Raw genomic sequence first — 15,234 nt, 5'->3', positions numbered from 1 at the left:
GGACTTCAATGGAGCTTTGCCAATTCACACCAGCAGGGAATTTGGCCTATTGAAATTTTGAGCCATCTCCAGTAAGCAACAGCCTATATAGCTGCTGGTCCAATAACCATAGGGGTCTCATCCTTATTCTGCAAGGCTGTTCCTAATGAGTTCTCAGACCCTGCTTCCTTGGCGGCATATTGTCTTGCCAGTTTCCAACAAGAGCAGGAAAACGATAGAAGAAACTAATACATCAATATTATAACAGGAATTGTTTAAATCTCTTTGTAGAGCATTAGTGTCTACCTGCAGTCTCCAGCTGCCTGAAACAAGTGTGAGTTACCCACCAATTGTAGTTTCAAAGATGCTTCTAGCCAAATATTGTGTTACATCTTAACAGTCTTTTACTCATTTTATTAGCATGTCTCTTATAGACAATTGATTTTTTTCCTCCTCTCATCACTGCATCTCAATTGACCAGTAGGCATTTAGGAGTCTCAGGGACAGTCTACACTTACCGGGGACCAACGAGTGGTGATCGATGCATCGGCGGTTGATTTAATGGGTCTAAGTGAAGGCCCACTACATCGACCACAGATCACTCTCCCATGGACTCCTATACTGCACTGGATCCAGAAGAATAGGGAGAGTTGATGGGAGAGCATCTCCCCTTGACATCACGTAGTTTGACCCCCCTGGTAAGTAGATCTAAGCTAAGTCAATTTGAGTCACACTATTCATGTAACTCAAATTGCATAGTTTGGATCGAATTTCCTCTGTAATGAGGACAAAGCCTAAATCAGTCAATTAGAATTAGATTCCTAGGTGTTTTTCATAAGCTCATTAGGAGCTTATCTGTAGGCACCAAAATGCCTTTAAAAATATGACCCTTTGACATTTTTGAAAAATTTACCATTTGGCTTCATACCTGTCTGTAAAGCACTTAGTAAGAGGTTGGCATTATACATATAGTGAATAATAATCTTTGGTCTATGACTTTGTGTGAGGTTTGTTTCAGCAAAGAGATTATACTTCGGAAAAAAAAAAAAAAACCTCATTCCCTAAGCCTTAAAATTAATGGAACACAGCATTCTGTTCTCCTAGACAGCTTTGAAAATCTCAGTCATAATAGTGCCCAGTGACCAGGCTTACAACATCAGTGATCTACTTAATAAGCAGTATTACAGAAAACAAAACAAAAAACACAAGTGCAATCTCTGAAGCTACTACTGTTCTAACTGTAACGTCTGAAGATTTACACTTCTTAATGTGTATTAGAGACGAAACTGCTAATAGTAGTACTAATAGGAGGCCTTTGTACCTAAAGGAACAGATTTTAGATTGCAAGTCCTTTGCTTTAAAGGAGCTTCTTGTCTTTTATGTGTTGGTAAAGCTCTGTGTACAGCATTCTATAGATAATAATTAGCATTATAATAACAAGAAAAGCCTAATGAGGTAGAAATCTTTCTTTATGGTTCTGTTTTTCTGCTTCTAAAGTAATCAATTAAAGAGGCTTAGCATAAATAGAGAGATTTATAGAAACAGTAAGTGGGTTTCCCACATACATGCACACACACTAGCAAATAAATTAGCCTGAGCATATTGCTCAGTACTATCGAGAGTAAAGGACTCTTGAAAATTCATATGAGATATCTGTGATAGTGAAGGAATTTTCTGCTCTTCTTTTTATCTGTTTACCTAAGATGCCACTGGTGGGCTCTGAACACAGGGTTTATCTTTGTTTAGGGAAAGATGAGGTAGCAAAGCTTGATGGAATCCCAGGCAGCTCACTCTCCCAATTTTGCCTTTATTCTAATTGTTTCAAATTTGTATTAGCAACATACTGCTAAATTTTTCTCACATAATGTCCTTGAGTTCAGTCCTTGGATTTCTTCTTTTGGAAAGAATATACCTGTCACAGGGTACACTCATGACTAGGGTGCCTCCTTGTGAACACATCTGGGGATTTGCTGCACTTAGGTCTGATGCCTTTTTCCTTGCCCTGTGATCTCTCTGTTTCTCTGAGACTAAGGATGCTCCTTCTTTGTGACACAGCCCTCAGGCCAGGTCACTATAGTCCTCTCCTTTCAGGGTATCAAAGTCCCACTGGATCAGCAGCCCAATTGCCGTTCCAGTCCCCCTTCCAGTCCAAGGCCAGGTCCATTGCTGCTTTTCTAGTGGCTGGTAGGGGAATCCGGGGCTGACTACTACTCCGTGCTCCAGTTCAGGGACTCTGTTTCTGGTTACTGTGGTCTGCCAGCTCCTGCTACTTTCATGGACTCCTTGCGACTTTCTTCTTGATCTCCTGGACCTCCTCTGAGTTTACTGACCTAGACTCCCTCATCACAGGAAGTAACTGCGGACTGCTGAACTCTGTAGCTCAAACACACCCCGTAATTCTCAGGGGATGATTGCAGCCTACTTTCCCTGCAGCCCCTTTCTGCTGAAAAGTTCCTGGCTTTATACCAGTCCTTTCTACTCAGCTGGGTTCTATCTTCGGTGATCTTAAAAATCCCTGGTTCTTCTTCAGTTGCAGACTATCAAGTTAATTGACCTCACTTAACCTGCTCTGCTTTGTTCTTTCTCAGTTGCAGTCTATCAAGATAATTAACCACACTTAACCTGCTCTGCCTTGTGTAGGGTGGATATCCCATTGCAATGCCTTTATATCTGGGTTTCTGCTGCTACGTGAGCTTTAGAGAATAGAGACAGGATTTGGTCCTTAGCCCTTGTGCTTATTCATGTACTTATTCAATTTTGAAATGGAGTCCACAAAGCATGGATCATGTTACCATAGAGCACAGATATAGACTTTAGGAAAAAGACCTACAGCCCATGCACTTGCATATATATAATAATATATATAATATAAATAATAATATATATAATAATTCTATAAGCATATACAAACATAATGCGCTGTGATTTCTGTAGCTATACACTATGATCACCAACATTTCATTATGTATTACATACAAAAACTATGTTAAAAATGTTAAGGTTACAAAGTCAAACCCTCAAAAGACAGGAAATGCCAGAATTAAGATTGCTTGTGAATCTTAATTCAGCCTCACTATGTGTGTATGTGTATATATATATATATATTATTTTACGGCCTTTAACTACATAATCACATGCTATTTTTCCGCAGGACCCCAGCCTCATTCAGTTCACATGATGGACCTGTTCTGGATATGGATGAGGGTTCTGTAGTGAAAGAGGCTGTTGCTTGTAGGACTTCTGCCTCATTCGTTGCAGAAATTGGAAGGTGTATAGTGAATGAGGTAGGGGATTGCAAGAAGAGAAAGGATGGTGTTCCGGTTAAGGAAGTTGAATGCAGCCCTGGGAATTGTATTCTATCCCTGCCTCTGCCACAGGGTGCCTGTGTGATGCTAGTCAAGTCACTTAAACCAAACTTTTTATAGATGGTAATTAAATGCATTTTCTGTTTTTTCTGGGTGCCCAACTTGAGACCCTGGTGTCTGAGATTTTCAGAAGTGCTGAGCACACAGATCTGCAAGTCGTTAGGAGCTTTGAACATATAACATACTATATATAATGCTATATAAAGGGCTTAACTTTGCAGTCATAACATTATTTTAACGTAGTTTATTGGGTGTAATTTCCTAGGCTTTTTTTTAAAAAAACAACCTCTAAAAAACAGAAATTCTAACACATAGTGTCATATTGACTCTCACATCATTCATTGGCAGGGTTTGAACCTTTAGATCCACCACACAGATCCCCTGCCACTTCACTAATGCAGTAATTAAAGCAATGTAGTTTGTCACTCTGTGTGTGTAGAACAGTGATTAACTGGGGATTAGGACAAATGTTGCCAGTGGGTTTCACAGATATTAGCTGACATCAGCAGATAGTATGGATTCAGGAAAGTTGAGTTCTATTTCAGGTTCTAGAGAGTGCTTTACTGGACTCAGACCCTTCTGTCCCTTTTCTCCCAAGCCTAACTCAGTCTGCCCCTACCCTCCCAATACATCCATGTCCCAGTCTTATCTCTCTCCCCACCACCTTGTCTGAGTCCCAATCACCTTTTGTAACTAATCTCAGTCCATCTCTCGGCTCCCTATCTGGGTCCCAGTCTTTCCTCCTCTTTTGCTCCCAGTCCTAGTCTTCCTCCCCTCCCCCCAAAACTCATCATTTCAGTATCATTCTCAGGCTCCTTGTCCTAGTTTTCTTGCCCAGCTAGCCCCAGTCTCCTGGCTCCCTATACTCTTCATCTGGTCCCTCTCCCAGCACACGATCCAAGTCTCCTTGTCTTAATCTCTCCTACTGCTATACTCGGCTCCTCATTTGACCCCACTGATCCCACCCAACTCTTTGTTTCCAGTCTCAGTCCTGGTCTACACTACGCGTTTAAACCGATTTTAGCAGCGTTAAACTGATTTAATGCTGTACCCGTCCACACTACGAGGCCCTTTATATCGATATAAAGGGCTCTTTAAATCGGTTTCTGTACTCCCCAACGTGAGGAGTAGCACTAAAATCGGTATTACCATATCGGATTGTGTGGCCGCAAATCGACGGTATTGGCCTCCGGGCGGTATCCCACAGTGCACCACTGTGACCGCTCTGGACAGCAATCTGGACTCGGATGCAGTGGCCAGGTAAACAGGAAAAGCCCTGAATGCTGCTGTGTAGCGCTGGAGTATCGCCTCTGTCCACGGCATCCAGTACACATACGGTGACAAAAAAAAAAAAAAGCTGAACAGGCTCCATGGTTGCCGTGCTATGGCGTCTGCCAGGGCAATCCAGGGGAAAAGGGTGCGAAATGATTGTCTGCCGTTGCTTTCGCGGAGGAAGGAATGACTGACGACATTTACCCAGAACCACCCGCAACAATGATTTTTGTCCCATCAGCCACTGGGCTCTTAACCCAGAATTCTAAGTGGCGAGGGAGACTGCGGGAACTATGGGATAGCTACGGAATAGCTACCCACAGTGCAACGCTCCGGAAATTGATGCTAGCCTCGGACCATGGACGCACACCACTGAATTAATGTGCTTAGTGTGGCTGCGTGCACTCGACTTTATACAATCTGTTTTATAAAACCGATTTATGTAAAATCGGAATAATCCCATAGTGTAGACGTACCCTAAGTCTCTTTGCCCCGCCAGTTCATTTCTACCCTCAGCTCCACTGGCTCCTTGTAACTTTGGGCACCATTTCTAGTGCTGCGTAAAATATACCAATACAATGGGTTTATATATATATATTTTTTATTTTTTATGTGTGTACCTTAAGATCTCAAAATAATATTTTTATCTATCTTTTAAACATAATATAATTTCTGTCAAATAACTTACTGATGAGGGCCTTACATACATGTTTAGCTTCAGTAAAAATAAGGCAGTTTTAAATGATTATTTAATTACATGTAATTAAATTAGATGCTCCACGTGAAAGTTAATAATCATGAAAGGTTTGAATTCAGAAAACTATAAAATATACTGTATATGATATTATATATCCTACAGAATGTTATAAATGAGTCCATAACCTACTTGACTGAGATATGCTGTTTGCTTCAGTGTTAACATAGGGCCACTGAATTTCCATAATTGTTCACAGTTCTGCACTGAGACTAAGGACAGATGCAGTCATAACTATGTTTTTATGAGCATTTATTTATTGCATTCGGTAACTGGTCAACTTTGTTTATATTGAGAATTTTCTTTTAAAAATTGATTATAATAAAAATCATTGAAACTTTGTTTATTCTAAATGAAGCAATTTTGTACCTTTACAAGAACATATAAATTGTGATTCTTCTGTGCTTTGAAGTGAGCATCAGTACTTGTACAAAATAAAAATTTATAACGAAATTTTCAAACTCAGGTGCCTAATGATGTATTCTTAAACCTATATTTAGGGACCAAATTAAAAAAAGTCCTAATTTCAGAGGAGCTGATTACCTACAACTCATATTGAAGGCAAAACGGACTGTGAGAACTCATAACCTTTGAAAAAGATTTGGGGCTTAATTGAGGTTATGCAACCTTAACAATTTTGGCTTTAGTATATGGATTTTTGCTTATTTAAACTAATATTTACATCTTTACAGAAAGATAAGGAAGACCAGTGGCTAGAGAAAAAAGTACAGGGTAGCAGAGACCACATAATCTTAGAGCATCTGCAATGGACCATGGGTTATGAAGTGCAAATTACTGCTGCCAATAGGCTGGGTTATTCCGAACCAACATTGTATGAGTTCAGCATGCCACCAAAGCCCAACATTATTACTGGTAAGTTAATTTTAAAATGTAGTCTAATATTGAACTAGTTGTTTTCTGCTGATAGTATTTAACATGTATGCTCTTTGGTTATTGCCGCAGTCTCTGAATTTAAGCTTATTGAGAACTGAAAACCTTTTTAACTGCCTAGACTTGACATCCCAGTACTCTTTATTGTCAGCAAAGGTTGGATTTATAACCCCTAAACTGGAGGAGATTGTTGTTGTTATTTATATTACTGTAGGGCCTAGGATCCCTAGTAATGGGCCAGGACCCCATTGTGCTATGCATTGTACACACAGAACAGAAAGACGGTCCCTGCCCGAAATGACTTTCAGTCAAAGTTCCTTTCCTTTTGCTACTATTGGTGTTAGCAAAGTCATCCATAATTGCAGAAGAAACAGAATCTCAGATTCAGTTACTAAGAGTTAATGAGAGGCTGTTATTCAGAAATGCACTTGCTGTTTCCTTGTAAGTTTTTTTTTTTAAAGTGGTTTATGTTGTCTGTTGTAAATCTTTTCATGTGTTGGTATCCTAGGGTTCAGTCCAAGTCAATGGCACTACTCATGCTTCAAATTAAGCAAGGGCTCTGCCTGAGCAGGTTGCATATTCAGCACCTTGCAAGATCAAGGCTTTAAATAGGGCTGTTTTGATTTAATCTCTTTAGTTCCTCTTTAAGGAACTTAGTGTATAAAGTTCTAAAGTTCCAACTATTCAAACGTCACTATTCCTATAAATAAAGTTGCTCACGTGCATATGTGCATATGTAATTTGGTGTTAACAGTTTTTAAAAAGCAAAAATACACAGTAGTTCAGGGCTAGCGATGTTTCAGTTATTAACTTCTTGAGGTTTAAAATGTAACCTTTAACAAAATATTTCAAACTGAAATTTGAGGCACAAGTAACCGATTCCCATGCATCATTTTCAGCAACAGTCTAATTTGATTCATTTAATTTACGCAATGGACAGAAGTTAGTTTTTAGGATTTTCAGATGTTTTTTGATCTGCTATAACTAAAACACATCTTAATTTTAGAACTATGAGTTTTCAAGGTTTTAGTTCAGGTTATGGCAGTAACATTTAAATTAAAAATCGAGTGCTAAATTGTTGCAGCATCTAATTTTCACAGAGGTTTTATGTATGCTATAAATTACACAGATAATATATTACACTAAAATTTAAAACTTGCCAAATATATATCAAAGCCAATGGAAAAAAAGGAGAAAAGTAATAGCATATAAATATGTGTTTTTCCTATGAAGTCTGAATGTACGAACAGCTTGGGTTTCACTAGTGTTGATTCCAAATGACCTATACACTTGATGTATCACTGGAAATATTTCAAATAATTAAAAAAATATTTTTTTTCTCCTGCTATCTGATCAGCTGCTAAAAAACAGTCAACTTGCTACATTGTTAGTGGATTTTTTTAGAAAACATATTTTCAAGAGAAGTGTCTTTAGGCATCTATGTGAATGGCTTTTCCCATATTATCAGAAACGATCCATTGTTATTAGAAGTGCTATTTCTGGATTTTATATACAGTTAAGAAGCATGTCGCATAACTTAGTAAGAACAGTTTAGAATCAAATCAAGCCCTGGTGTAAGCAGGGTGATGGTTTGTGCCCTTGGTCAGTGTAAATCAGTGGAAATTTGTTTGGGTCTTGACAGGGGCTCAGTTCCCTCACAGTTTAGTCTACTTCTGTTTGATCCTACAGTGAAAGGGGATGCCTTATGACATCAGTCTGTTTGCCACAGAAACATTGTGGTATCACAGTTAAGCATTAAGATTTCACCTCAGGACAAAATGAAGAAGGAGATGTGGGCTATAAGGAAAAAAGATTTGCTCTAGCAATTATTTTGGGGAAGTTCTATGCAGAAGGTCAGACTAAATGATCACAATAGTCCCTTCTGGCCTTGCTCATATGACTCTACGAAAAAGCTTTCATCTCAATGAAAAAACTTTTGCAAGTAGAAAATGTGATAGAACTTTGTGAAAAACAGAAGAAAGGCAAACCAATTTCCTTTACATGTTTGATATGTTTGGAATTGTTTAACAGTATGAAAGTTTCACCTTAATGCTTCTTAGATATAGATATATCTAATGAAACATACATTTACAATTGTTTATAATTGTTTAAAATCATAAATAATTGCAACAGTTGACACAAACACAAAATACCTGCATGTGTGGTAACAAAGCTCTATACTTATGTATAAAAGGCAATTCAGGTAACCAACATCTAAATGGAGATGGAGCATTTTTTATTTTATGCACATGCTTTGGCAACTATTTGAACCTGTAGCATATAGTCCTTTAGATACGGGTAATTACTGCAGTTATGATTATGCAACTAATTAGTTTCCTTGACAACTACTTTTGCAAAGCATAAAGTGGGTATGAAATTGACATCCTGTAGGAATTCTGTAGAACCTTTTTTATTATCTGAATATTTTGCCAGAAGATTCTCAAACTCTATACAGCATTCACTGTAGTTATCTGGGAGTCCGTCCTCCAGTACAAGGTGCTACCTAGTTTTGAAATGTGTGTCAGGTGTGTGTGTTTTGTTTTTAATCCGTGTGACACTAATAGTAAAGCAACGTTTTAGAACTTCAGCCCTGATCCTTACACAAACTTACATGCATCCTTAACTTCAAGCAGATAAGTAATCTTTAACTTCAGTGGATCTGCTCACATCTAGGAGAAAAATGACTGGCAGCTTTGTCAGCTTTTTTTTTTAATGTATCAAATTTTTTACTGTACCAGTTTCAGGAGTAATTTTTATTTTAAATGCTGCCCCCAATGTTGATGTGCTGTATTAAAAGCCTTGAAACAGTCAGAATCTCTGTGCAGTTCCCACAAACAGAATGACCTTTGCTGTCAGTGTTGAGCATCTTGCTTACCCTTTTGAACAAATGACTGTCACTTGTGCTAAAGCAGCTTCACTCATCCTGACGCAAGTCCTTTAGTGATGGGCAAAGATGGAAAATCTATTTAATATGTGTTATTTTCTCTGATTTTCAACTGTGCCCGATAGCAGCGAAGATGTCAGTGTTCATCATGCCAAACAGATACTCTGTATCATCAGTATTGACTAGAAATGACAGCTTTATGAGATCTAAAGGTTCATCTAGAAGGGAATGTATTACAACATATTTTTCTATTGATGCAACAGGTTTTTTTATATTAACGGAGTTAGGAAGTCAATATGAATATAATAGCCCCTTTTTCCATCTGAGTCCAAGACATTTGTGTTGGCACTTTTCTGGCCCCACAGATAAGCGTGTCTTGAGGTTTCTGCTTCAGATGTGGTTTAAAACTCTTAATAAAACATAAAAAAACTCACAAAATAATTCTCCCAAGTGGATGCTGACAATCCTGGGAACTTCTCATACCCATTAAAGCCTTCTCTGCAGATTTCTAGCAGATTTTAAATCACTCCTTCCGTTTAACACCACAATGTCAAAAGTCACAAATGGAATGTCATACAGGGATTCAACCTACAGAAAAGCCCAAGAAGGTGATTTTGGGGGGAAGAAAATATTCAAAATACAAAAAATGGTAGTTTGTTTTTTATTTTGTTTTACTCAGTACTTTTAAACATCTGTTTTATTTTTTTGCCAAGGAAGTTGCCAGTGTTCGTGGAAGGATTTCCATTCTCCAGTGACACCTACCTGATTCGGTTACCCTCCTGGCCTTTCTTCTAGGTTCCCAGTTACAGGCCTTAATCTGCCTCCTTGAAAACCATGCTAAAGTCCTATCTCCTTTTATATAATTGCCAGTAACAAATATTTTTCAGGCCACGTTAGGCCCTCAGCTATATGCATTTAACCCCATTTTCTTTCAGTTATGTCAGTGATCTACATGCAGACACATTGCCCTCACTGGGTTTGCTCCTGTGATCCAGTAGCTAAATCCTATTAAACAATTCTATAGATAATGAACATGAAGGAACAGAATCCAGATCTGCCTTTCTGAATTGTATTGGGTCTTCAGTGCTGCCAGCAACCAAAAAGTAGCAAAAACTTACTTTAGTCAGTAGTGAGCATGTGTAACTCAAGATACACTGAGGAAGGAGATCTGTTGAATCAAACTATGCTATTTTCAGAACGGGACCACTTTTTAAGCAATACATTCAGCTAAGAAGTAGTATCAATGTTAGCTGCTGGCTTCTGGTTCTTATTCTTGTTTCCAGGGAAATGTATGTTTCATCAGTAAAAATAAAGTAATAAGTTTTTAAATACTTAGGTGTTTTTGCCCCACCTGTCCCTTCCAATGGAAATAAGCTGGAAAGGATATCAGTGACAGCAGTAGCTAAGAATAAGAGTCCTTACTTGTAGCTGTCAAGTAATAGCTGCCTGCTTATAACTCCAGTAAAAGGACAGTAGAATCCTATAGTATTTCAATTTGAAGGGAATTTTTTTAATGCAACAATATTTTAACAGGATGTCTTCAACCATTTTTTTTTCTCCCCAGAATGAGCACAATGATCTTTTGGAGGGCAATTTGCTACCATTGCATATAAGCCAACAAATATGCACATCATCAAATTTTTTATAACAAATTAGATCTCTCTTCATATAATGCTTATTTTATAAAGAAATCTGAAATTTAAGAAGCCTTTAGTTATGATTGCTGATATATATTTTGGTCCCAGATGCCACATTGTTAATATTTTACTAAGAATTTATTTAAATGGAGCATGGTGCATTGGTGTCAGCCAGTTCAAAATGTTTGAGGAGAGAAAAATAAATTATTTATCTGTAATTCAACCCAATTTGGCTGGATTTCTACACTTAGGTTTCATGCTTCTAGCCCAAGACAGGTGGGAACTCCCATAATTCTCAAAGGTGTTTAGACCTGCCTATTCCCCCAAACCAACTGCCTGTGCCTTAGTGCCACAGGAAGACAATTGTTCTTTAATCTCTAAGAAAAATGTATGTCATATATTGTGGAGATGTTGGTCGTGGCTCCATGGTTGAATTGAGATTTGCATTTGAACCAGGGATTCAACTACTTTGTTACCTATGAAGAAAAGAGTATCTTCCTCAAAATTACATTACCTACTCTTTGAGTGTAGAATAAATTATCTGAAAATTTAGAAGTTAATCTGTTAACCAGTTTGAGTAAATATTAATTTTAAAATGGATCATGTATGAAATTTAGTGCCCTGAACCTGACCTTTTTGTCCATTATGATCTTAATAATGAGATCATACAAAATATGTAAACTTCCCAGACAGTTAAAACTCATTGAAAATTGTGCATATGCTATGTTTGATTATTTTTTTTAGTGCCAATGACTTCAAGCTCAATTCATCAGTCCTAGTTTCAAGGCTGCAACTTTTCTGGATGCTGGGCCTGAGAATCTGGTTCAGGTCAGAGGCCCACAAAGCACCCTGAATTAGCTAGTGTCTCACATGGAGGTCTCAACTGAACTAAGATGTTCCAGTGTTAATTAGAACCCTTGGGTGATATTTCCAAGGTAGAAAGATCCTCCAGTGCATCCATGAAAGCCTTTTCAGCCTTTACTCATTTGTCTTCAGTCATACCTAGAAGAAAGAACAAAAGACAAGTCATCCTAAAGGAAGCATTGAAGGTATCAATGCTGTCTGAAACAGTAAATCTGTAAGCAGCCATCCATATTGGTGCATCTAATACAAGTCAGAACAAACTCCACAGCTTTACCAAATTACCAAAAACCAATTATCAGTAATTTGAGAGATGAGTTGATCCCAAAGTCAGAAGGCTAGGAAAAAACTAGTTACTCTAAAAACTTGCACCAGGTCCCTGAGAATCTTTCAGAGAACATGGCACACACATACAAAGGATGCAAAGCATAATCCTAAACAAATCTGTAGTCCACAGGAGAAGTAGAGAGCTAGAAATAGCAACATTGGTGCATTTCCAATCAGAAGCTTCTTTTGTCAACCACAATCAGAAGAGAGCTGAAGGGGAGCAGAATAGTCTAGAGCAGTGGCTCCCAAACTTGTTCCGCCACTTGTGCAGGGAAAGCCCCTGGCGGGCCAGGTCGGGTTGTTTACCTTCTGCGTCTGCATGTTCGGCCAATCACGGCTCCCACTGGCCGCGGTTCACAATTGCAGGCCAATGAGAGCTGCTGGAAGCGGCAGCCAGTACGTGCCTAGGCCCGTGCCTCTTCCAGCAGCTCCCATTGGCCTGGAACAGCAATCCGTGGCCAGTGGGAGCTGCGATCGGCTGAACCTGTGAACGCAGAAGGTAAACAAACCGGCCTGGCCTGCCAGGGGCTTTCCCTGCACAAGCGGCGGAACAAGTTTGGGAACCACTGGTCTAGAGGACAGTGAGACCTGAAAGAGCTAGGTGAATTCATACCTGAATTATGCTATGAGTATACATACAATCCACAGCTAAGAATCCAATCAATATTGTATTCTTAGAGAAATGCTTATCCAAAGTGGCAACAAGAAATATATTTAAGTTAACAACCCCCTCAAAACAGTGATATAATAGCCATAGCAAACATGCCATGTTTTGCATTTAAGGGAATCCTACAAAGGAATACTAAAAATATGTTGAATAAGAATATTATCTAGTTGCACAAAGGATTTACATATTGTTCTCACTGAAATGGCAAGCTCTCAGTGTATTCCCTGAGGAAACTCTAGTGGTATTATAAGGGGGGGCTAGAAATCATTAACAGACTTTGACAGAACAGCACTTGATGTGACTCTAGAGGAGAGACAAATTTACAAACAACCTCACACTATTACTATTGCCACACTCACAGCCAGAGAAAGTAGGGCATTTGAAAGAAATGTCAAAAAAGGCCTGCACATCCTTACCAACAGAATTAAATTCTTTCCATATTGTGGCTCATGACAATGTTAAATTATGTGAAGATTACAGTAATGGAAAACAATAGAGAAATAATGAAAATATACTCATATCTTCACTATCCCTGTACAGTGAGAAAGTTAGATGAGGAGTGGAGTGACTAGTTTCAATAAAGTGAAAAGCCACCTGAAACTGAAATTAACATTTTTTGATCTATGAAAAAGTTTTCTTTGTTATTTTCATTTCTGTGCATCTTTACTTCTGTTCGTCCAAGTCTAAAAGCAGAAATGTTGAAATATCACACATAGTGCTAGTATTAGCAGATTTCCTGCACATAGACCCAGGGGCGGCTCTATGTATTTTGCCAATGGAAGCATGGCCGTCAGGCGGCTTTCGGTGGAGTACCTGCCGCTGAATTACTGCTGAAGCCGCGGGACTGGCGGACCTCGTGGCTTGCTGCGCTGGTACTTGGAGCCGCCCCTGCATAGACCCCAAAGGTTCTGACAGGCCACTTGTTTAGTTGTTTAATCACACCAAATCACCAAACATCTTGAGGTTTGTCTGTCAGGAAGATCACAATTCTGCCTACTTTAATCACATACAGTAGCACTTTATTTGGTGAGTAGTATCATTGATTTCTGTGAGCCAGATTTCATCATTCTTATTCACATTGAGTAATATTTTACTACGTCATTCCATTGATTGCAATGGGGATATTTACAGGATAAAATATTACTCACGTTGAGTGAGCATGGCATAATCAAACTCCAGGTAAGTCCATAGAGAAAAAATGCATAGTAATGTGATCACAATGATATTTAATCTTAATAATGGAAACACAGCATTATCTAATAAGAACTTCGCATTCAGGGTTACTAATTTCCTCTTTGAGGTGAACCAAGTGTGTGATAACAAACCATAATAGCGTACTAACTCCTCACTGGTGCTCATAAGTGGAGGACCTTTAAATCTGAACATTAACTAAACAAGATAAAGAATACTCAGACTCTAGGTTGTCAAAAGTTGCTAATGATTTTAAGTGCACCGTTTTGGGTTTCTGACTTGAGACATTTGTAAAGAGCCTTGATTTTCAGAAAATGCTAAACCCCCACCCTTTTTGGTGTCTCACACAGAACTCTGAAAATTCAGTACTCTGTATCTCTAGTCACTTTTTTAAATATAGGCATCCAGATACTTATGGAGCCAGAAGAACTACACATCACTAAAGACAGGAAAAGCTCTCAACAATTGAAAAATTATATTCTGTGCCTGGGATGGAGTGGATAAACCCTGCAGTGGAGAGACAGGGGAACAGGAACAACTCTAGATCCAGGAAGCCCCCACCCTGACAGGCCTGCTGAGCATGCATCAGGTGGAGGAGGAGCTTAAAAAGGAGTCTCTTCAGCACAGCATGGTGGCAGGCATAGATAGGCAGACCTGCACTCACTGCTACAGAGGGATTATACCAGGAAAGTAATTCCAAGGGGAGGGATTTATGCATGAAGCGAGGACTCCCCAGTCATGAGCCGTGTTGCAAGGAACAACCGCAGGCCATGACACATGCCAAGGAGGGACAGAGCAGTATGAAGAGACCCAAGGAATGATGTTACTGGACCTCAGATAGCAGATGCCTTCCTTATGGCACCCAAGAGCTAGCCAGGGAGTATGGAAGCTAAGGTGGCATCTCCAATGTAGTGGGGAAAGACAGTGGCCCTGCGGGCAGGCAGTTGTTTCAAGTGTGAGCAGCATAGTCATTTTCAACGCTACCAGCCAAGATAGTAGCCCACTGAGGGACTATGGGTCTGAAGTGATAGGCTTAATAGATTCAAGATACAGACAGACACTAATAAGGGAAAAGCTGGCTGAGGTCATTGGGATGTTAACTGCCACTGTTTTCCTTCACTGTATACACAGAGACATGCACAGTGGTCTGGGGCTGTGAATGCAACTGCAGGAGAATGATTTGACGGGTGGGGGCGGTGACTGTACTTCCAATGTCAGAGAAAGCTGGATCATGGAACTGGTCTTGCAGGAGTGCAAGAAGATCCAGGAGAGGGGATCCCTGAGGGACCAGCGGGACCAGCTAACTCAAGACCACTTGCATAGGGAATGGCTGACCCAAAACAGAGATTTAATAGAGGAACAGAAGGGAGACCCAACCTTGTCCCGGACATATGAACAGCTGTCGA

General features: G+C 39.3%; 1 protein-coding gene across 2 annotated transcripts in view; it reads left to right on the top strand.

Annotated features, from left to right (window-relative positions):
- NCAM2 (neural cell adhesion molecule 2) overlaps positions 1–15,234 on the top strand; it is a 582,026-nt gene that overhangs the window by 507,241 nt on the left and 59,551 nt on the right. For both annotated transcript variants that reach the window (XM_030579736.1, XM_030579747.1), the window contains exon 15: positions 6,063–6,243. In XM_030579736.1, coding sequence (XP_030435596.1) covers positions 6,063–6,243 — 181 coding nt within the window. The remainder of the gene's footprint in view (positions 1–6,062; positions 6,244–15,234) is intronic.

The sequence above is a fragment of the Gopherus evgoodei genome, chromosome 1 (genome assembly GCF_007399415.2).
Source record: "Gopherus evgoodei ecotype Sinaloan lineage chromosome 1, rGopEvg1_v1.p, whole genome shotgun sequence".
NCBI lineage: Eukaryota > Metazoa > Chordata > Testudines > Testudinidae > Gopherus > Gopherus evgoodei.
The sequence above is the reverse complement of the archived record's forward strand: the minus strand, read 5'-3'. Positions and strand labels throughout refer to the sequence as shown.